Raw genomic sequence first — 25,556 nt, forward strand, 5'->3', positions numbered from 1 at the left:
CTAGCACGGCGAGGGGTACATATGCCATATGCCAGAGGTCGCCGCAGGAGCAAACATGCCAACTAGGGGACTTACTGCCAGATTTCCCAGAGCTTTCACTCAGCCTTATTCACAGTTCTGTACAGCAACGATACAGTACTATACTGTGACACAATATTAGATCAAGACTAAGACCAATAAAGACTAAAGCACATTACTTAGGTAGAAACTCTTTAGCAATACAGGACATTATGCTTTAGTAGTAGTTGAGAGTTAATTGACAATTTATAAAGCATTGTTCCTACATAAAAAATAAAAAATCATATATTAACAGTATATTATTTATTTAAGGGTGTTTCATCAACTTCAGCGCTTTTAGCACTGAGAATTTTTCACACTCTCAATCATTTTTAATTTGTCTCCTAACAATATCCAACAGTGTATTTACATACATCACAGGAGATTTATGCCATTTTTGTCATGAAAATCAATGTGAGATAGTAGTTGTATTAATATAGTACTCATTTGCCTTGTAATAAACAAAGAAATACATATCCTGTGATAGTAAACATAAAAATATGATTAATGGTAGCGCAAAAAAAAAAAAAAAAAAAAAAAAAATGCCACTGTTACACATTTAGGGTCTTTAATGACCCTATACACTTTTGGTAAAGAAGTATTATATATATAAATGTTACAATTGTGCCCATTTATTTATTTATTATTATTATTATACACTGCTTAGAAGAGAAAGGTTGAAGAATACTAAAGAGGTGTGGGCATAACTCCAAAAATTGGATGAGGTACAGGGCATGGAATGAGGTCCTGTGTCACTAAAAACCCGCATTAACCCTAAGCTCGTATGGGGAAAACAATTTGTCAAAATATTAATAACTACAGTCTTGACCAACACAAATTAGGTATCGTTTGAATGCGTAGAAGCTCTAATTCCAAATGCATGCAGGCATTATGACCAAAACTGAACAAGTGCTTTGAAATTTGCAGACAAATCAGAAGTGTTCCATTTTTATAATTTATAAAACAATTGCACTGTACATATTATTGCAATCAGTAAAAATATCAAACTTATCAAATAGCCATGTGTCATATGTTGTTGGAAAGCTCTCAAAAAGTAGAATCCAACCATTCTATTTGTTTTACTCACAGACAAAAATATAACGAGTAATAGCTAAGTATATGTCTTTGACAATCATGTTGGTGTTGCTTATATGTCGCGTTTTCACTTATAACTTCATAAAAAATAAAAGGAACATAAAATATCACATACCATTACTTACATTATACTTAGAGGATGTGATTATCTCTCAAACGAGTCCACACACAAGGTAATCGGATGCATAGATCATTAGATAATCCACACAAAGCACAATGTTACATATGGCCACCAGGAGATGGTGCCAAGTAAATGACACAAACTCAGTAGCTGCTTTTCCACTATCGGGCCAGTGCGAGCACAAACTGGGAAGTTCAGCAAAACTCCGCCTTTGACATTGAACCCACCTCAATCGCCGTTTGGCATTGTTTGGTCCAAGTGTAATCGGTGAAAACCACGAGGAGGCACAATGAAGCCCAGTAAGTGACAGTGGGAACGCAACTGGCTCTGGCACACACTAGCACGCCCTCATTTGGCCCTATAGTGGAAACATGGCTAATGATGCAGACTCATTGAGTCAAAAAGCACTCATTTTATGAAATCTCATTACTAAAATCTTGTCTTAATGCTATGCAGACCTTTACTCATTGTTATGTTTGCATGTGTAATTAGTTTTTTTATGTACAATTATTATGTTTTATTTGTTTGGAGAGGCTTTTGGACACATGGAGATGTTTTTTGACACTATGATAAATTAGATTTATAATGCTATAACTTTTAATTTCCTTTGTATCAACACAACATTTTTCTCAGATACATTTACATGATTGGGAACAAAACAACATTTTTATTTACACTCAGAGATATATTGTGTCTAATAAGAAAAAAGTAAATTTGTGGTAATTTTGTTGTTGTTGTGATTTTTCAGTAGTTTCTTAGGCTGAGAATCTCAGAATGTATGACAATCTATTTTATTAAAAAATCTGAAAAGTTTTATTTACAATGATACCAAACACTTGACCCTCCTTGTTTTTTTTGTTTTTTTTTGTTTTTTTTTAGTTATAAGCCTTTAATTCTGGGTATGCCACTGAAACAGGAAATCTTCACCTTCAGAGATTAAAGGGTTAATATAATTATGTGATGGAAATTACATTTTTAACATTTTTTAAATAAAATGGCAGACTGCTTTGTCTTGCTAAGGCTAATTTCATAGCTAGCATCATATGTATCCTAAATACTCAAAATCAAATAATATTTTCAAAATCTTTGCATAATTTGACAAAATGATGCTGCTCACAAGTGATATTTCCTTTTGTTTTCTTCAAACATCCCTCATATTCTCATATTTCATCTCAAGCATGCTATTAACTTTTTTCTTCACAAGTACACTATCTTCAAAAAAACAAAAACAAACAAAAAAAATCTTTATTAGAGGCAAACATTTTTGGTGTGTTGGGAATGACGCCACAAATGTTGGACAGTCATTATTTGGACATAACATTTCCACGTAATACATTTTGAAATGGTTTATGTTCCCTATCTGTCACTCACTTGATGTTGTGCCAATGTAGTGACACTAGGGGTCGTTCTTGGGAGCCCCAAACACCTCTGATCTTTGAGAAAGGCCAATGAGAATTGGCCTGCCACTCCCCCGGACATACGGGTATAAAAGGAGCTGGCTTGCAACCAATCATTCAGATTTTCTCTTCGGAGCCGAGCAGTTGTGTTCAGCGAGCTGAATTACTCTGCCGATCCATTCACCTCTAATATCCAGTGAAGCTGTTGGGTTCATGGTGCATTACAGCGGTTTCTCCCCCTCTTGCACCACTGTTGTGCAGAAAATGCCCCTGGGCGCTTCAGCAGCTAAAAGAGTATATTCTTTCCTCACAAAGAGTATATTTTCCTAATAAAAGAGTGGCACTTACGAAGTGTCTTTTTCAAGATGTCTTTTCGTTTGTGTATTATTCCTGGTTGCAGTCGCTATCTCTCCGCTTCTGATGGCCACGATCGCTGTCTCACGTGTTTGGGTGCTTCCCATGCGGAGACATCTTTCGTGGATGGTTCGTGTCCTCATTGTGAGAACATGACCATGACAACGTTGCGGTCACAGCTTTCTTTTGTCAGAGGGAAAGCCACCCCAGCGGCTTTCCGCCTCGGTCCTACTACCTACGGGTATAAGGCAGAGAAGGTTAGCATTGGGGGCGATTTGAGGACCTCAATGGGAGCTTCTCTGCCGGAAAAACCCCCCACGGACCTCCCATTCCCCAGCACACTCGTGTGCCTCAGTCGAGTTCTGGGATGAGTCCGCGGGATCGTCTCAGGGCGGGTTCGCAATCTCATTTGGAGCTCGCGAAGAGGATGAGTTGTCGATAGCAGCATCGGAGAGTGGGCTCTTCCAGTCCGACGCAGAGGACTCGGCTGGGCTCCCACCCTCGGGTGCGGTAGCCCAGTCGCAGGCTGACGAGGAGCTGGCGGCCATGCTTGCCCGGGCGGCTCCGAGCATCGGGCTGGAGTGGAATCCTCCACTCCCCCTGAACCCTCGCGGCTCGATGATTGGTTCCTGGGCCCAGAGCACCGCTCACGGCCGTGCCTCGCCCCAGTACCTTTCTTCCCAGAGGTGCATGATGAGCTCACGCAATTAGCACGAGGGTAGTCCTGACCCGGGATTGATGCAGGAGCTGTGCTTGGCGACCGATCTCGTGTGATGTATCTTCCGCAAAATGGTTTCCCTGTTGGCAAACTGTGTCTTCCTTTGGCAGAGGTCCCTCTGCCCCTGGTCACCATGTTTGTAGAGCTCCTCCCCCCTCGGGTAGGACCTACCACGGGACTTCTCCACATGAGATACTTCCGACAAAACTCGGTAAGACCATATGACATATTTCCACTCAAATACCCCCCCTCCGGGCGGGGTGTGGTCTCTGCGGTGTCCTCCCCTTCGGAGAGACACCCCCCGACACGGACCACTATATGGCCCCCAGCTGAATGATTTCATTCTTTTTGGGGAGAAAAAAGAAGAAGAGGCCACGGCTGGGTCAGCCGGTCCCTATTTTTGGGCAGTCGACCTGTCCCCGAGGTGCAGGGAACCATGTGATGTCTGTAAGTTAGTCATGGCGTTTTGTATAGGGACCCCTAGTGTCACTACATCGACACAACGTCAAGTGAGTGACAGATAGGGAACGTCCTGGTTACTTTCGTAACCTCCGTTCCCTGATGGAGGGAACGAGACGTTGTGTCCCTCCTGCCACAACACTGGACTACCCGCTGAAATGGCTGGGACCTTGTCTCGGATCCTCAGCACAAAACCTGAATGAGTGGTTGCAAGCCAGCTCCTTTTATACCCGTATGTCCGGAGGAGTGGCATGTAAATTCCACTCGCCAATTCCCATTGGCCTTTTCTCAAAGATCAGAGGTGTTTGGGGCTCCCAAGGGCAACCCCTAGTGTCACTACATCGACACAACGTCTCGTTCCCTCCATCAGGGAATGGAGGTGTAGAGCTGAGGAGGGCGGGGCCGGGCTGGAATGAGACACACCCGGTCCCCAATCAGCCTGATGGGGCGCACGAGGGATAAAGGCGGCTGGGGACGACAGTTCGAGAGAGAGAGAGAATTACAGACAGCTGTGCTGTGTTTTTAGTTGTGTGTGTTTTTGGTTAATAAATTATTATTTAAGTTGTCAAGCCGGTTCTCGCCTCCTCCTTTCCACTAAACCCCCTTACACTGGTGCTGAAACCCGGGAAGGAGGAGGGATTCCCGTCGCAGAGTCCTCGACACTGCCGTCCACCCAGGGGAGCGCCGCTGCCGTCCGACGGGGGACGGAGTAGCCCGACTACCCGGACGCGGGGAATGGCCGCCGTCCGCGAGGCGAGTGGGGACGGGACTCCCCGACCACCTGGAGCGAGGGAGCCGCTGCCGGGGGCGGAGGAGTGCCCTGCCGTCCCCCGGGAATGCGGAGGGGTCGAGAGAAGACCGCCGTCCGCGGGGGGGGGGAGGAGGGAAGCGACTCCCCGACCGCCTGGAGTGGTAGGGCCGCTGCCAGGGGCGGAGGAGAGTCCCCACGGGACGCCGGGAACGCGGAGGGGCGTTCTGTCCTCTGGGGGTCAGAGGTCTGACTCCGGTCCGCCCGGGGAGGAGCGGCTGCTGTCCGCCTGAGAGGGTGGAGTAGTGATCGAGGACCACGCGACGGCGCATCAGAGAACCGGTGAGTTTCTTTTTCTCTCTCTCCTCTCTCTCTCTCTGCCGCTCCGTGTTGGCCTTTCCCTCGCCATTTTGTGTTGTTTTTTCCCCTCCTGTCTCCTCCCAGGTCGAGGAAGGCAGGGAGGACCCGCCGGCAGTCGGGGCATAAGGCACGCCCCCCTACCCAGAGAGGAAGGGTGGGGGGGATGTACGTCATGCCGGGGGCTCCCCGGCCTGAGGCAACGCCGGGAGGAGTGTAGAGCTGAGGAGGGCGGGGCCGGGCTGGAATGAGACACACCCGGTCCCCAATCAGCCTGATGGGGCGCGCGAGGGATAAAGGCGGCCGGGGACGACAGTTCGAGAGAGAGAGAGAATTACAGACAGCTGTGCTGTGTTTTTAGTTGTGTGTGTTTTTGGTTAATAAATTATTATTTAAGTTGTCAAGCCGGTTCTCGCCTCCTCCTTTCCACTAAACCCCCTTACAGGAGGTTACGAAAGTAACCAGGACGTTTAATTCACTCTTTGTTTAGATGATTATAGTTTTAAATATGTGATTTTCACTTTTATAATGGATTTTCATAGTTGAAATTTGTTTATTTGAATAAAAACCAACCTCTGGGACATAAAATTGGCATTGAAGAAACAGCCTTATAAACACTAAATTATCCATAACAGCATTTCATATTTATTTTTATTATTTTATTTTTTGAAAAGCTACACATAAAAGCCTTTCTTAGATATTTTCTAAAGTTAAGGCAGTTATAAAATGAAAGATCTACTCGAAACAGCAATCATGATTCTTCAGAATAGGAAATTGCTCAATAGATAGATGCATGTGCCGAACGTATTTCAATTAATAACACAAAGACACGATGCTTCATAATTTATAAACTACTGACCATTGCAGCAACAATCATAAGGCTGTAATTGAGGAAATTCCAAACAACTGATGCCAAATCAACATTTGACTTTAGAAATATGCTCAAATTGAGCAAGAGCTAGATATGAATAGACAAAATGGAGCAAAATGGAGCAGAACACATGTGTTTCTCTCCACGCTGTACAACAAATTCATGAATGAATGCAAACAAGCAAATCAATGGTTATAATGGCATTCCCTAATGAATCGTCTATGTAATGGCATGAGTGGACTGGCAGAGGTCTGCCAACACAAACCCTGTCATCGCCGCTCAGCTATCAATATTCTTTTAAAAATAAGAGCTAGTGCAGAAAGCATATTAGACACATAAAGCAAGTACACACTACAAGTGCGTGTACAACAGCACAACTGAAAACCAAAAATCTGTGAGTATTTAAATGTGCGCAGGGTGTTGACCTTCAGTCGTAGTAGTGCACACTTGGCTTAGACAATAGTATTGAAAATGCTGCAAGGAAAAGGAACTTATGGTAGGCTCTGCTGTAGCTAAATTACACATATAATTGCTGCTGCAAAGGCTAGAAATATTACCTCTGTTAGCAGGATGTGTCAACCATGAAAGAGCTCTGAAAATAAATTTTGATCTGTGAGTTTACAAAGCAATGGAAAGCACTTAAAGTTCAAAAGAGGCCAAAAAGTTTGTGCCCACATTGCAGAAAACAAATGCTGCTAAATTATTTAATGTGTCAAGGGAAATGCATTAAAAGGTTATGCATATGCCATTCATGCACAAACTACATCAGCTGAAACAGCGGTTGCAAATCAACACGCATTGAAAGGCATAATGGACTCAAAAATAATAATAATAAAATGTCTTAAAATGACAACTGTGACATAGTCTTGAAGAAATAGTTCACCCAAAAATTTAATATGGGTTTTAGATGTCAATCTAAAACCCATATGCTCCGTAAAACACAAAATAGGATGTTAGGCAGAATGTTTTTGCTGCTTTTTTCCTCCAAAAGGACAAAACATTTCAATAAAACAAATCTTCTGAGTCTTCTGAGGTCATAAGATAGCTTTGTGTGAGGAACAGACCGAAAGTTGTCATTCACTAAAAATGGCACCTTCAGATGCGTCTTACCATGTTTGACGTCATTGATGCCATTAAGGATGTGCAGGAAGCTGAATTCCTTATTCAGAAAGGCAAGGATAATGACTTAAAACAAATAAATTATATTGCTCTTCAGGGATCAATATTTTCAATAAACATATCTAAAATCAATGACAATGCAATGGTGAGTCTGTGAAGCCAATATGACTAAAGTGTAGACTTTATGAATGAAAATGCAGAGGTGATTTGGCTGCTTTGCAGTTTGTGCGCATCTTAGAAATCTGAGCTTGTCAAAAGAGTCACATTGATTAAGATACTACAACCCCAATTCCGAAAAGGTTGGGACAGGATGTAAAATGCTAATAAAAGAAAAAGGAGTGATTTGTAAATTATATTCACCCTTTGCTATATTGAAAGCACATAACTAAACATTATATTATGTTTTACCTTGTGAATTTCATTTTTTTTTGTAATTTCAGATCTGATGATTGCAACATGCTCCAAAAAAATTGAGACAGTCGAGTGTTTACCACTGCAAAACATCACCATTTCTTCTAATAACACTTATTAAGCATTTAGGCACTGAAGACACAAGTTTGTTAAGTTTAGAATGTGAAATTTCCCCCCATCCATTATGCAGGTCTTCAGCTGCACAATTGTATGGGGTCTTCATTGCCATATTGTGCGCTTCTTAATGCACCACACATTCTCAATTGGAGATGGTTAGGACTGCAGGCAGGCCAATCTAGCACCTGCACTCTCTGCTTATTCGGCCAGTATGTGGTTTGAAGTTGTCCTGCTGGAAAATGCTGGGACGTCACTGGAAAAGACGGTGCTGGATGGCAGTATATGCTGTTCCAAAATTTGTACATACCTATCTGCATTAATGGTGCCCTCACAGATGTGCGAGCTATCCATGCCATGGGCATTGACACACCCCTGGCCCATACAGACACTGGCATTTGGACCTGAAGCTAATAACAGTTTGGATGGTCCTTTTCCTCTTTGGCATGGAGAGCACAACGGCTGTGTTTCTAAAAAACTTTTTTAAATGTGGACTCATTGGACCAAAAACACAGTTCCACTGTTCTACTTTCCATCTAAGATGAGACCGAGCCCACAGAAGTCAGCAGCGGTTCTGGACAGTGTTGATGTAGGGCTTCTGCTTTGCATAGTAAAGTCTTAACTTGCATCTGTGGATGCAGCGGCGAGTGGTGTTGACTACCAAAGTTTACTAAAGTTATCCCAAGCCCATGTTCACATTTTTTAAGACAGTGAAATCATAGGGATCGGAGATCACGCACATTCAGAAATGGTTTTCATCTTGCCCTTTACGCACCGAGATTTGACCAGAATCTTTTAACTATATTGTGCACTGTAGAGGGTGAAATGCCCAAAATCCTTCAAATTTGTCTTTGGGAACATTGTTCTCAACTGACAAGTCTTGAATGATCCTTGCTCTTGAAGGACTAGGCTGTTTTGGAGGCTCCCTATATACTATGACACAATTTCCTCACCTGTTTAACATCTCCTATTTCACATCACCTTGTTATTTCAGCTCGTCAAATTGTTATTAGTCTTAAATTGCCCCATCTCAACTTTTTTGGAGCATGTTGCAATCATCTGATTTGAAATTACTGTAAATAAAAAAGAAAATAATGAAATTCACAAGGTAAAACATAATGTTTAGTTATGTGCTTTTAATATAGCAAAGGGTGAATATAATTGACAAATAACTCCTTTTTGCTTTTATAAGCATTTTTCATCCTGTCCCACATTTTTGGGAATTGGGGTTGTACATTATTCATATTTTCCACTTTTTTAAATGTCCATGTTAATGTTTAAACTTTCAGAGCGAGATAACATACATCTGTATCTCGCTCGCTCGTCTGAATTATACAAGGCATATTTTCTTTATGGAAAATATAAATGAAATAGAGTTACATTTAAAATTCGACATTAATTTAGTTTTGACCCACTTCCGGTTTAATCCCCGCTTACATTCGGTTGTATCCAAAAACAGATACAGATACAGATTACTTTGCCATAGTAACAGATACAGACACAGATATAGATAATAGCTTTGCACCCCTAGATGCTAAGCTACTTTGAAAATGTATCTTCCCAAGCTACAGGCTACTCATAACTTAAAGTACTAAACTACAATCAAGCTACTCTTTCTAAAAAAGTAGTTAGCTATACTACAAGCTAATAACAAAAAGTGGCTACCAACAAGAAGAATATACTTTTATATAGTCCACATTAAATGTACATTATAATCTACATTTTTCTCTTGTTCAGTTTTCAGTTTCACTCAAAAATATATCAGATTACAGAAGTAAAATGGGTTGTGAATGCCGTGTCATGTTGACTGTAGAAAAGGCTAACTTCTGAGAATCCAATCTGACACAATGTTTAAAGGGTCATGACATACTCTTTTTTTAAGATAATTGTATTATCTTCCCTGAGGTCCACTTATAATGTTATTAAAGTTGTTGTTTTTTTTTCATAATTTAGTAATATATAATAATTTTCCATCCTGTCTCTGGCTCTCTGTCTAAAACACTCGGTTTTAAGTTGCCTGATCATTTAAGACTTCAATTTAAATGCCCACTGTTCTGATTGGCTAACATCGTGCAGCTCTTCCAATACAGCTATACTTGATACGCAATCCAAAGAAAATGAACAAACTCCACAAGACCACATTTATAAAACTAATTTCAGGATAAACATATAATGCACATCCAACACTGTAGCAAAGGTTCGTATTTGGATCAAAGGAGGAAGCGGGAGCCGGTTTTCATAGACCATGTGAGTCAGATTTTTATTAACAAAATAACAGAAAATCGCTTTGCAGCTTCACACTCTAAACCAAAAGTCTGCTTTGCAGCATAAAAGATAAGACAGGTACACTTTTCAGAACAACAATCTATGAGAAACACTCTGGTAGCAAACACGTAGTCTCTGGTCTGTATCTCTCTCTCTCTCTCTCTCTCTCTCTCTCTCTCTCTTTCCGTGGACTGGGCCATCTCCCCCGACTCTCACTGTGAACATAGAAACGGTAATTAGTCACAGTTCATCTCAGGTGGATGTCCTTACCGCTTTCTCTCTCCCCAGACGGGCGCTCGACCACACCCTCACCTCCACAAACACATTTCACTCAAGCAGCACCATAAACTATCAAACAGTCATGACATATGAAATATTCATGAATTAAATTGTTTACTCACTGTATTATGGCCCAATAGTATTTTTAACTGCCCCATCCTTCAATAACAGTTCCTTTGCAAAGCTTGAATCATATTGTGACTGGTTCACAAGCAATCCACACTGATATGAGCCGAAAACACATACAATCCACGCTGAAATGTTCAGAATAGGCAAACATAATACAATTCACGGTGATTCAACCAGCTTCAACAGGCCAAAGCAGATACGCTTGTCTTCACATCTCACATCTTTCATGTTTGTTTACACACAGAACGGCATGCGTTTCTCCCAGTCAGTTGCAGCAGCAGAATGAGATGCATTTTTAAAAGTTGTGCTTGTATCACTCTTAAAATGCACCACACATTGCCGGAAACAAATCAAAACAATCAAAGAGCATGTTTACAAAAGTAAAAATAGCAAAGATGGGTGCAAAAACAGTCCGGGACGCCTTCAAAACAGCACAACAGCAAGACGGCAAATGCCAAGATGAAACAGAGTGTCAGTCTCCTTTTTAGAGTTATAACTTGACATTGCATCTTTTAAAAGTTTATGTAGAAAAAACATTTAAATCCAGATAGGCACAAAATACCTCTCAGGTAAAAGCAGAGGTGGTGGTGTATGTTTTATGATCAACAAATCCTAGTGTGATCAGAGGAACTTACATTCTATCAAGCCTTTCTGCTCTCCTGATCTGGAATTTCTCATGCTTCTGTGTCAGCCATTCTGGCTACTGAGGGAATTCACAGCGGTCATTATCACTGCTGTGTACATCCCGCCAAAAGCCGACACAGACCGGGCACTCAAGGAACTGTATGGGAGTATAACTGAGCAGGAAACCGTGCACTCTGAGGTCGCATTCATTGTGACCGGGGACTTTAACAAAGCCAGTTTCAAATCAATCGCACCAAAATACCACCAACATATCAGTTTCAACACATGAGGGGACCGGGTTTTGGACCATTGCTACTCTCCCTTCCGGGATGGCTACAAATCCCTCCCCCGCCCACCATTAGGCAAATCGGACCACTCTTCCATTCTGCTTCTACCCGCTTACAGGCAGAAACTGAAACAGGAAGCACCCACCCTCAGAACGATCCAGTGCTGGTCGGACCACTCAGATTCTACACTACAAGACTGTTTTGATCACACGGACTGGGAGATGTTCCGGTCCGCCTCTGATGACAACATCGAGGTTTATGCTGATAGCATAACGTGTTTCATCAGAAAGTGCATAGAGGACGATGTTCCGACTAAAATAATACGGATCTACCCTAACCAGAAACCATGGGTTAATAGCGATGTTCGCGCGGCACTTAATGCGCGGACCTCTGCTTTTAATTCCGGGAACGCGGAGGAGCATAAACAAGCCAGTTATGCCCTCCGCAAAACTATCAGAGCAGCAAAACACCAGTACAGGGACAAGATTGAAGGACAGTTCAACACCACTGACTCTAGAAGCATGTGGCACGGAATTAATATCATCACGGACTACAAAGGGAATAAAAACTCTGCCGTGAACACCGCTGCCTCTCTCCCAGATGAGCTAAATACTTTTTATGCTCATTTAGAGGGAATTAACTCCGCCCTCGCGGAGAGAGCTCTCGCGGCCAAAGCTACAGAGGTTAGTTCGTTAGTAACCCTATCCTTCTGACGGGTGAATATCCGAAAAGCCACGGGTCCATATGGCATTCCGGGCCACGTCATCAGAGCGTGCGTGCACCAACTGGCTGGTGTATTTTACGGACATTTTCAACCTTTCCCTCTCCTTGTCTGTGGTCCCCACATGCTTTAAAACGTCCACCATTGTGCCTGTACCAAAGTAATCCAAAATCACTTGCTTAAATGAATGGCGTCCTGTTGCTCTGACCCCCATCATCAGCAAATGCTTTGAGAGGCTAATCAGAGATTACATCTGCTCTGTGCTGCCTCTCTCTCTTGACCCACTGCAGTTTGCTTACCGCAACAACCACTCCACTGATGATGCCATTGCATCTACAATACACACTGCTCTCTCCCACCTGGAAAAAAGGAACACTTATGTGAGAATGCTGTTTGTAGACTACATTTCAGCATTCAACACCATAGTGTCCTCCAAGCTTGATGAGAAACTCCGGGCTCTGGGCTTAAACAGCTCGCTGTGCAGCTGGATCCTGGACTTCCTGTCAAGCAGACACCAGGTGGTTAGAATAAGCAGCAACATCTCCTCATCACTGACCCTCAACACTGGAGCCCCACAGGGCTGTGTTCTCAGCCCACTCCTGTATTCCCTGTACACATATGACTGTGTGGCAACACACAGCTCCAATGCCATCATTATGTTTGCTGATGATACGACGGTGGTAGGTCTGATCACTGACAATGATGAAACAGCCTACAGAGAGGAGGCGCACACTCTGACACGCTGGTGTCAGGAGCACAACCTCTCCCTCAACGTCAGCAAGATCAAGGAACTTGTGATGGACTTCAGGAGAAAAGACAGAGAACACAGCCCCATCACCATCAATGGAGCACCGGTGGAGAGAGTCAGCAGCTTCAAGTTCCTCGGTGTCCACATCACAGAGGAACTCACATGGTCCATCCACACTGAGGCCATTGTGAAAAAGGCTCTTCTTCTCGAGATAGCTGAGGAAGTTTGGAATGAAACACCACATCCTCACACGGTTCTATACCAGCACTGTAGAGAGCATCCTGACTGGCTGCATCACTGCATGGTATGGCACTAGCACCGCCCACAACCGCAAAGCCCTGCAAAGGGTGGTGCGAACTGCCAGACACACCATCGGAGGTGAGCTTCCCTCCCTCCAGGACATATATACCAGGAGGTGAGTGAAAAAATCTCAGAGGATCATCAGAGACTCCAGCCACCCGAGCCATGGGCTGCTCTCACTGCTACCATCAGGCAGGTGGTATCGCAGCATCAGGACTCAGTCGCACCAGCCGACTTCATGACAGCTTCTTCCCCCAAGCAATCAGACTTTTGAACTCTTGATCTCTCACGATCAACATACATCGGCACTGCACTTTATTAATCTTATTATCTCACACCAGACTGTCATAAATTATATTCTCTCTTAACAACACACTGGCAACTGACTATCAACCGACAGCCTGAATGTCAGTACAGTACAATACAACCTACTGTATATTTTATATATACATTATATACTATTTGTATTGTATGTGTATTCTATATTATGTGTATGTGTGTTCTATATTGTGTGTATTGTATACTGTACATTGTATATTATTATTGTGTTGTGTAATTATGTGTATATTACATATGTAAATTGTGTTGTGTAAATCTGATGTTTATTGTAAATTGGTATATGTCTCATCACTGTCACGACTGCTATGTTGCTCGGAACTGCACCCAAGACTTTCACCCACTGTGGCACTTGTGCATATGGTTGTGTGACAATAAAAGTGATTAGATTTGATTTTGATTTTTAGTACAATGACCTCTTATATGTCAAAAGATCAAGGACATTTTTGTTCCTCATGTCATGACCCCTTTAAAAATACACTGGATATTCAGTCTCAGATATACATGTGAGGTTTAATTGCTCCATTACTGTCAAATTAACTTACAACAGAAACAGCTCTTTTCTTCAAAGGATACAGTTCTCAGAAATCCTTCCAGATCTCAGACTGCCTCTGATATTAATGAGAGAATGAGACTGTAGATCTTTTACAAAGCACCTAAAATGCCTTTGCATTTTGTCATGTCTATTAAAATCTGTGACTTGGTTTTCATCTTGTTCAATTTGTTCTACACATTTAATCACACATAAATAAGGCCATTCAGTAAAGGCTACATTAACCTTGACCTTCATGTCTAGAGCACTAAGAGTTTCACATCAGGAGCCAGCACTCGCCTTCCTCTGCAATTAATGCCAAAGAGAAGCTTCATTCATCTCACAATACTGACTCATAGCAGCAGTGTGCTGAAGAACGCCCAGAGAACCGGCAATGATTACAAGTCACACACTATGCTTTTTAAAGGGGAACTCCATATATATATATATATATATATATATATATATATATATATATATATATATACACACACACTGGTGGCCAAAAGTTTAGAATAATGATCAGATTTTGCTGTTTCGGAAGGAAATTGATACTTTAATTCACCAAAGTGGCATTCAACTGATCACAAAGTATAGTCAGGACATTACTGATGTAAAAAAACAGCAACATCACTATTTGAAAAAAGTCATTTTTGATCAAATCTAGACAGGCCCCATTTCCAGCAGCCATCACTCCAACACCTTATCCTTAAGTAATCATGCTAAATTGCTAATTTGGTACTAGAAAATCACTTGCCACAGTTGAAAGTTATTTGTTTCATTAAATGAAGCTTAACATTGTGTTTGTTTTTGAGTTGCCACAGTATGCAATAGACTGATATGTCTTAAGGTCAATATTAGGTCAAAAATGGCAAAAAAGAAACAGCTTTCTTTAGAAACTTATCAGTCAATCATTGTTTTGAGGAATGAAGGCTATACAATGCTTGAAATTGCCAAAAAAAAAAAAAAAAAAAAAAACTGATTTCATACAAAGGTGTACACTACAGTCTTCAAAAGAAAGACAGAAAGAGATGCAGAAGGCCAGATGTACAGCTAAACAAGAGGATAAGTACATCAAAGTCACTAGTTAGAGAAATAGACGCCTCACATGTCCTCAGCTGACAGCTTCATTGAATTCTACCCACTCAACACCAGTTTCATGCACAACAGTAAAGAGAAGACTCAGGGGTGCAGGCCTTATGGGAAGAATTGCAAAGAAAAAGCCACTTTTGAAACAGAAAAACAAAAAGAAAGGGTTAGAGTGGGCAACATTCAGTGTAGACAGCTTCACTGATTGTAACGGGAGCGATTTGCTTTTCTTGCATCGAGCTGCTCGTGTCTGGTGTAGACATTCTGTCAAACATCTCCTTTTGATTTCCACGTAAGAAAGAAAGTCATATAGGTTTGAAATGACAGGATATGTAGTTTTGGATGTACTATTTCTTTAATAGAGTACTGTAATAGCCTTATTGATATTCTCTCTCTTTCTCGCAGGTTTGATTCGATTACAGGAGCTCATCAAAGCTCCATCTCGTTACAACATTCGGTTAAAAATACGGCAGCTACCAGCAGACACAAAAGATGCCAAGCCGCTTCTTAAAGAGATGAAAAGAGGGAAAGAGTTTCACGTGATCTTTGACTGTGGCCACGAGATGGCTGCTGGAATCCTTAAACAGGTGAGCAGATCAAATTTCATAAAAACAGGAACCTCCTTCATTATGTTCTGTTAATTTGTACGTCTGTCTTAGACATGCTATACTATACTGAAGGATAAATTCTTATGCTTACTGGCTATTGTAACAGCATTTCTCCTTCAGACATACAATATGTATATAAAGTTACATAGATAAAAAAATGCACAGAAATGTACAGATACAAAGATGCATAATTGTTGATATGTAGAGGTAGGTGATGCAAGCATATCATATCAGAAATGTGCCATTTATCATGTATTATTACAGATAACCCCCACCCTAACCTAAACCTTAATATCTAAAGCATTGCTTCTCAACTAGTTTTGCTTTAGGACAGAGAATATACATTGAACATTAAGTGACAACCCAATACATTATCAACAAGTAAACATAAATCAGAAAAAAATTGGAAATGTATTAAAATTACCATGAACTGCATTATCCCAACGATATGCAAATGATTTTGGCATTTGATGTCAACAACTAAAGATGTGGGAAGCATATCTTATTTACTTTGCTGGCCTAACTGTTCACTATTATTGTAACATTTGGAAGGAAGTCACGAGAGCTGGATCTAGGTGCGGCGAAACAGTATTTAATAAAATAAACAAAGGACACATCCACGATGGGTACTGGTAATACACAGAAGATCAAAACACATAACAACTGACAAAGACTAAGCAAACAACAGGGCATTATATACACAATGGATAATGAGTAAATGAAAGACAGGTGAAAACAATCTAGGACAGCTGGCAGTGATGAGGGCAGGGAATTATGGGAAGTGTAGTCCGGGAGGAACAGATGACGGGGGAGAAACACAAGTCAAGCACCAGAGAATCATAACAATTATATGGTTAGTTAAATTTTGTTATAAGCATTTAACTTTTTTTCCCATACTGTATGCAATACTACAGAACACATTTATGACCCATTTCTGGGTTGCGACCCACACGCTGAGAATCGATGTTTAAATGTGACAAATAAATATTCCATTATTCTATTGGGGAAAAATTGCAGAGTATTTTTGAGTATTTATAGCACAATGACAACTCAAATACCACATGCATTTTACTCGTAGATGTCAGATGACTGCACACATAAAATTCCATTCAAAAACTTTAAAATTAAGTTCACCTATGTCTAAATGACTGAAAGAACACTCCAATTATTTGTCCACACCAAGAGAACAAAATTCAAAAATGTATTCAAATTTCAAACAACGTGATTAGTTTAACTGCTTTCATTTATGCCATAAGGTAAAGAAAGAAACTACAGTCTCAACAACCAAGGTTGTGCACTATTCAGAAAGCTCTGTGAACATACAGCATTACATTCCTATTCAATTTGAATTGAGGTAGCAAACAGGATTTGAAATTTGAATTTGAATTTGGAGTCAATGAAGTAGAAAAAGGAAATTAAAAAGATGTAGAGTAAGTGCTGTTCATGTTAACACATTTTATCTTTCAGTATATACTACTGATATGTTATGTCACACACACTATGTGTACCACTAATAGAGTATTTCCTATTAGATGATATTGAGGGAATTCCAAATGGCCTTTTTGCAGGAAGGGTACACCACTCAAAGGTTGTTACAAATGAAAGTGAATAACTGATTGCCTTTACAACGGGCCCTTCCACAAGAATGTTAGCAAAGGGTACATTTATACGGTAATTCCATACTTCCTTTAGAGTACCCATTCAGTTGATTGAAACATTTTAACGTACTTATTGCACAACTTTCTTAATCGCAATTAATCAAGGTAAATGGTACATTAAAACATTAAAATGTACTAATAAATATATTTACTTTATGCTTTGTCTCAAAGAACTTGGTTAGTCATCATTTATTCTAATTATTTAAATATAAACATGTAATTTTTTATTTTATTTTATTTATTTTTTTGTGGATAGTTAATTAGACACATTTTTAAAGGTATAATTCTTTGAAACAAATATTTGTAGACATGCCATAAAATCAATAGACATGCTGTAATTAAAAGTTGGAGTGGACTTTTTTAATAGTAGGATCAATCGGGCAGATTCAATACATATCAAACTTTATTGGCAAGAGAAACTTAAGTGTACATTGCCAATTTATTATTAGAGATTATGCATACAGATATAAAACAAATTGAATGCTCAATTTTAATTTGAACTATCACGGCGACAGCGGAGTCACCCGGAGGCCCTTTGAGACTGTGGGGACTTGGTCGGAGTCCTCACCCTAGTCCAAGGAGGACTTGTTGTCATGCGGGCATGAACTGTTTGTCGCTGAGTATGGGTGTTATGCTGTGTGCCAGGGTAAGAAGAGGACATCCGGACTTTCGGCCAAGTGCCCCTTTAAGGCGGCTTCTGTGGCTGCCTGTATTCTGTACAGAATTGACAAGGCACCCTAGCCCATAGTCCGCGACACCTACTGTCATCCCCGGTGAGTCAGCGATCTGACTCGCGCCGGGGTTCCTTGGGAATGGGTCCGGCTGCACGTCTAAATCGGCCGGTATACTCCCCTCTCTGCTGGACCTGCAGGGATGCCAGTATATACACACGAGATAGAAGCCGGCTTACATAAATATAGGAAAAATAAATTGAGCAAAAAATGTACACACATTATTTTTATATAAAATAACTTTATTTTAGATGGACAGGTCAAATAAAGTGGACGGAATAACTCTGCAGCGCGAAAATTAAAAACAGACCTAAAGGCAAGTCACACATGTCTGATACAATCAAATTTATTCATAAACAGGTTAATTTGGTTTCTTAGTGGTTCAAAATTTTAATTGTTTTCTTCAGTACTAAATAAAATGGCCCTATGTTAACTAATGCTAGTATCTGGCTAACTGAATTGTTTGCGAACGTAAACTTTATCATTATAAAGCTACTTACTGTTAAAAATTACCATGCAGATCTTTGAATGTTTGAAAAAATTATAATAAACTGCTAAAAGATGTTGCATGCAATTTTTGTCCAGTAGAAAACAGATCACTGTGCTTCTGCTCCTCCCAAGTTGGTTTACAAGTGGTGCATTCACATGCAATTCTACTTTTTATCTAACTGCATGAGTAAATCCAATGCAATCATTGAATGATACCACAGATTTCCACTCTAAATTGTGTATGTACAGGATTAAGATTAAGTGGGTTGTCAATATCTCACAACAGCAAAGACACAACACCAGTCCTCACACAATTTAACACGAAATTACTGTAATCCCCCCCCCCCCGCCCGCAGAATACAGCACATTTTGACAGCAACAGTTTCTAAAGTAAGGCGTGGTTAAAAATACAGTGATAATATTGTAACATACTGACCAAATTTACATGCACTCAAGAAAAAGTTTTTTTTTCCAGGATTTTGCAGAAAGAGGAGTTCTGAAACGTCATGTAACCCAGAATGCCGATATCCTTACACCATTTAAGGGATTAAGAGAAAGCAGTTTAACACCTGGGTTTCTCCTCAAGAACGTGGCTTAATGTGGTCTTGTAAACACATAAGCAGTGTTCTGATGGGTGTCTGAAGAGTGCGCATGTGCGTAAACAGACCACAACAAGTCAACACAGCGGAAAGAATCCCACTGTACAGTGGGAGAAGCTCATACACTAGCAACTATACCCATTTATACACACCAATGTAAAATACAATGTAAATTATACAGTGCATGTAAATGGGAATGCTGCTTTCTTGCAATAACCCGCTTTCTTGTTTGCATGTAAACGTAATCACTGTTAACAGATGCAGTTGCAGATGATGATACAGCAATAATACTGTCAAAACCACAAAAATCATTTACAGTGTATGGCATGAAGGAGAAAAGAGCATGTATTGCTTTTGACCTGTGAACTTATTGTCTCTTTTGATCTTTTTGTGCTAGATTGATTTCTACACAATCAGTGAAGTGTACAGCTTCCATTGATTACCGATCAGGCAGTCAAGCTTACATGCTCTGTTAGTCAGTATGTTTGTATATGTGTGTAGTTAGTCAATAGGATAACAATCATGATGTAAAGTGCCCTACAGGCATGATTTGAAACAAAATCCTATCTAATTCTAATTCCTTGGAAGAAATTTAGAGGTAAATAAATTACATTTTTGCATTTTCTAAAAAATAAAAAAATTAAACATATAAATAAATACATAAAATGTTCAAATGTAAAATGATATGCATTCATTCTAAACATTTTTAAATGGGCTCATATTAGAGAGCCTAAAGAGAGAACTGACATTTCAATGTGTGTATTAACTGAAAGAATTTCCCTCAATTACAGGAATAATAAAATATTAAAGCGGATATTATTCAGCATCAGATTGACTCACAGACCCACTCAATCAGTTTCCGAGAACTGCAGTAATAATGAAGCTGTAAGATGGTCATTATTAGTGGCAGTGGATATACGCTTCTATAATGGGCAGCTCAGCTCGGAGAGGATTTGTGATATTCACACTTAAAACTTTCTGCTTTGTGAAGTCTTCCCACACTTTTGAACTTTGTCAAATCTGCTTAGACTACAGAGCCATTATTTCCCAGCCATATGTTTCATACAAGACTGAATTCAATAATTAATTTCTCTGTGGGGTTGATGATGGAAATGATAACTAGGTCTAGAAATGATTTCATATTTCAGATATTTGAATATATCAAATTTGATCTTTTTTTTTTTTTTTAGATGAAATAAATTACAAAAGTTATTACAACAGGATACTTGCCCAACAGACTTTTTTATTTGTTATTTTATTATATATATATATATATATATATATATATATATATATATATATATATATATATATATATAAACTAAGGGATGAAATCAATTTCTTTGGTGAACAATAGCATGCCAAAGATGCTGTCAATCAAGCTTAATGTATTTATATACTTAAATACAAGGATATGTCTTTAAAGATATAGATACAAAGTTTTGAGTTTAGTTAATTATTTTTGTTAAGAAACGCCATGGTTTGAGTGACAGTCTGAGCAGATTTTGAAAGAAACATTGCAGACACCAAAAACAATAGTCTGTGCTACCCCACGTGTGAAAAACACTAGCCACCACTGAAAAGTATCATTAAAGTGACCCATAAAAGTGACTTTAAATCATTATTTGCTGTAAATCTCCCCTCCATTGTACCTCTCAATGGCGGCATTAGACACACTATGTCAGGTTTGAAACCAATGATGTTTGGTCATGATTCATGCAAGAACCAATGACGTATGACATCTATGGGCATCAACGTGCCTATTTTTGTAGTCCATGCAACTTCACTGTCCATACAGTCAACTGTTCAGAGCTTTGGCAGAGGGGTGGATAAAGACCTCAGTCTGTTCCTCACACAAAGCTATATTGTATGGCTTCGAAATATAGCACGAGTCATACGGACCACTTGTCCATGGTGCTTTAATGTTTAATTTTAATGCTTGACACCCCCAGTCCTCATTCAATTTCATTAAATGGAAAAGACTAACCAGGACATCAAAAATTCACCTTTTGTGTTTCATAAAGTCCTATGGGTTTGGATTGACATTAAGGGTGAGTGAAAAATTATGACAGAATTTCTTTCTTTTATTTTTTTGGTGAACTATTCCTTGTAAGGAATACGAACTGGTTTAAGAGTCATATAGATCTAAATCCTATCACTGTGTTTTAACTTCTGTTGTCCCATTGGCTAGTATACAGATAGTTCATTCAATAATGCTGTAAGTGCTTGTGGCTCATCAGAGCAGTTATGAGTTTCCAGCAGCAGACTGCAGATCTCTCCTGGAGGTATTCTGCTCCATCTGGACATAATAGCAACTGTTATTAACACAGCAAGACCACACAACAACAAATGTAATTACTGAACTGACCTTTACCAATTCTAATCACCCTCTCCTGGCTGACGGCGGTAATAATCTATGATTTATAAGCTTTGTTTCGGGTCTAAATGTGTATAGCACACACCTGTGCCATATGGCAGAGCTTCCTGTGGTACAGGAGCTGAGGATATCACAGGGCCAGTTCCAAATGGAATTTTTACATAAATAATGTGCTATTCATAGGGCTGTTCCAAAAGAAAGTAAGCTGGGGAATCCCTTCAATAAGGGTCCTTCAAATAGGTGTTATGCAAAGTGTACATATGATTTTCATATTAAGGAAATAATTTAGCTGTTTATGATCAGTGTTACTCAAAAAAGTAATCTGCTACAATTGACTGAATAATTCAAATATATTGTAATCTGATTACTTTACTGATTACATTACTTTCTAAAGAACTTTTCACAGAAAAGTGTTTTTTTTTTTTTTTTTTGCACAACGAATCTAAAATAATGTCGATATTTCCTCCTCGATCATTCTCGCACACAAGTCAAAACACAGAAACACAAACAAATATACAGTGGCAATAAATAGTATGTGAACCCTTTGGAATTACCTGCATTTATGAATAAATGTGACTCAAAATCTAGTTTGATCTTCATCTAAGTTACATTAATTAATAAACACAATGGGTTTTAACAAATAGCACACAAATTATTGTATTGTTCTTGTACATACTGAATATATCATTCAAACATTCACAGTGTAGGTTGGAAAAAGTATGTGAACCCCTAGACTAATGACGTCAACAAAAGCGAATTAGAGTCAGGAGTTGGCAAACCTGGCATCCAATTACTGAAACGGGATTGGAGGTGTAGGTTAGAGCTACTTTGACTGATAAAAAAACACTCAAACATTTTGAATTTGCTATGCCTTCGCAAAAAAGAGATCTTAGAAATCCTATGATCAAGAATTGTTACTTTGCATAAAGCTGTAAAGGGTACAAACTTATCTTGAAGTGCTTAGATATTCATCTGTCAACAGTTAGACAAACTGTCTATAAATGGAGACGATTTAGTACTGTGGCTACTCTCCCTAGAAGTGGTCGTCCAGCCAAGATGACTCAAAGGGCACACCGCAGAATGATCAAGGAGGTAAAAAAGAACCCTGGAGTGACATATAAAGACTTGAAGGAATCATTCGAACTGGTTAAAATCTCTGTTCGTAAGTCTACTATACAGAAAAAATTAAACAGGGATGGTGTCCATGGCAGAACACCACAAAGGAAGCCGCTGATTTCCAGCCAAAACAAGTTTGCCAAAGACCACCTTGACACTCCACAATGCTACTGGGAAAATGTTTTGTGGACTGATGAAACTAAGGGAGAATTGTTTAGGAAGAACATGCAGCAATATGCATGGCAAAAAAAGGCACCGCATACCAACATGAAAACATCATCCCAACGGTGAAGTACGGTGGAGGGAGCATCATGATTTGGGGTTGCTTTGCTGCTTCGGGGCCTGGACTGCTAGCCATCAACAAGGAATAAATGAATTCCCAAGTTTATCAAAATATCCTACAGGATAATGTCAGGGTGGCTGTCCGCCAGCTGAAGCTCAGTAGAAGGTGGGTGATGAAGCAGGACAATGACCCTAAACATTGAAGTAACCTTTTAGAGCGGCCCAGTCAGAGCCTAGAACTTAACCCAATAGAGATGCCGTGGAATGACCTCAGGAGAGCTGTACACACCAGACATCCTAAGAATATGACTGAGCTGGAGCAGTTCTGTAAGGAAGAATGGTCCAAAATTCCTTCTGAACGTTGAGCAGGCCTAATCCGCAGCTACAGGAAACACTTGTTTGAGGTTATTGCCGCCAAAGGAGGATCCACCAGTTATTAAATCCAAAGGTTCACTTACTTTTTCTACAGCACTGTGAATGTTTAATAGGATGTGTTCAAGAAAGACATGACAGATTATAATTGTTTGTGTGTTGTTAGCTTAAGCACAATGTGTTTGTCTATACTTGTGGCTTTGATGAAGATGAGATCACATTTTATGACCAATTAATGTAGAAAACCAGCTAATTTTATTTTTTTAGAAATGCATAACCTAAGTAATGTACCCAATAGTAATTAATTTAAATGAAAGTCAGTAACTGTAATCTGATTACAATAGTTTAAAATGTTACACTACTTTTTTAGTAATTAGAATACAGTAAGTAAATACTTTGTAATCAGATTACAGCCAACACTGTTAATGATCATGTGATACAGAGTGGCGAGTCCTTGCAATTCAGTTTAAAATTAGACAGTTTATTTAAAATTTGATCAGGGATGTTAAAACTGAAGGATTATCAAACGCTAAATGGAGAGACATTACACAAGTTGAAATAAAGTTAAATGAGCTCTAAACATACAAAAGCAGCTCTAAACATACATTGTAATGCTACGATATCAAGGTAACATACTGATTCAAAATAACAGCCTTAACTCATGAAAATTACCTGACTGTGGCAACATTTTTGCAAATGATATAACGTGGTTCATAACATGTATCACGACCGTTCTGAGGTGAAATGTCAACTGTGTGGTGCTAGACGTGAGGTAAATTTTCTCCCAATCAGATGAGATTTTTTTAGGTAAATGCTCTATAGAGTTTTAAATCAACAAAACAGACCTCCCTACCCTAAACCTTAAATCTAAACCTAACCGATAGTATCATAAAAGCAAGTGTAAAAAGTGTTTATGAACTGATAACCTGCCTTTTTTACTCCTGATTTGTAAAGTGAATCAAAGTCAGTGTTGCTGTAGCGCCTCTAGAGTTTATTTCACCAGGAAACTGATGTGATACGTACAGCAAGCCATGTAATCATTTTGCAAAAATGTAGTTATAGTAACATGAAGTACAAGTGATTAGGCCACAAGGATGCTCACTTTCCAATTGAATTTGTGTGAGAAATAGGACACAATTAGCTTGCGTGCTAATTCAGGATCACTTCTGTGATCTCTGTGATGTAGCAGCTGTTCCCTGCAGTGCATACTAAATAGAGCACATGCAACAGGCTAACACTTGGGCTTAGGCATTTGTTATTCCAACGTTTAACAACACAACAGCTTGGCCCATAAATTAATTATTGTTATGGATTGAATTGTCTGTCAGTCTGCGAGAGATGCCGTGTGAATGCGTGGTTTGGTTGGCGTGGGAACTCTAGAGCTCATTACTTTTATAGAAACAAACAAGCAACAAGTAAACCAAATCCCATCTGCTCTTCTTTTAAATACTTCACCTTCTCTCATCTGCTGCTGAATACGGTAAAACAACGCTGTGCTATATACAGTGCTTTAAAACAAATATCAGCCTTTTTTTTCTTCTTCTTCTTTTACAAAGTGACTGTTTGCTATGGGTATAAAAAGTAGTGGTAGAGAGTGTACTATATATGTATATACATACAGGATATATGATAAGAAAATAGTAAAATATGTGTGCATCTTTGTTATCACTGAATTGGAGTATTTTGAGGTAGTGTAAGAGCTCTGGATGTATTTATTAGCATCAACGAGACAGGTGAGGGTGTGTTTCAAGGGTCTAAAGAAAGACAGACTGAAAGTTTCATATTATTTCAGCTCACAGACCTTCAGCATATAAAATTATTATGAGCCACAAAATATCATATAAACAATAAATGCCATTTTCCTCACCTGCCTTTCCTTTATTCAATGATAAATGGCACATTTTCACCAACAGCATTACTCTTGTCTGAAAATGTTTTCATTATAGCTCAATATCTTTTCTCAGGCTCTGGCCATGGGAATGATGACTGAATATTACCACTACATATTTACCACCCTGGTAAGTTATGTATGACTTTTTATATTATAAAATGCTTTCAAAACCACAATGATATTTATTTATTTTTTTGTGGGAATATTGGAAGTTCATTAAGTGTACATCTCAGAGTCTAATTTCTATGTCAAACTTTCAGAGATATTCTTTCTTACCTTTTGCACCATTGGATAACTAATAA

The 25,556-nt window shown here is 39.5% G+C and overlaps 1 protein-coding gene across 1 annotated transcript in view; it reads left to right on the forward strand.

Moving 5' to 3' along the window:
• LOC127453870 (glutamate receptor ionotropic, kainate 2-like) overlaps positions 1-25,556 on the forward strand; it is a 335,184-nt gene that overhangs the window by 92,214 nt on the left and 217,414 nt on the right. The window contains exons 4-5 of the mRNA XM_051720611.1: positions 15,537-15,718; positions 25,328-25,381. Coding sequence (XP_051576571.1) covers positions 15,537-15,718; positions 25,328-25,381 — 236 coding nt within the window. The remainder of the gene's footprint in view (positions 1-15,536; positions 15,719-25,327; positions 25,382-25,556) is intronic.

This window comes from Myxocyprinus asiaticus, chromosome 16 (genome assembly GCF_019703515.2).
Source record: "Myxocyprinus asiaticus isolate MX2 ecotype Aquarium Trade chromosome 16, UBuf_Myxa_2, whole genome shotgun sequence".
In the NCBI taxonomy this organism is placed as follows: domain Eukaryota; kingdom Metazoa; phylum Chordata; class Actinopteri; order Cypriniformes; family Catostomidae; genus Myxocyprinus; species Myxocyprinus asiaticus.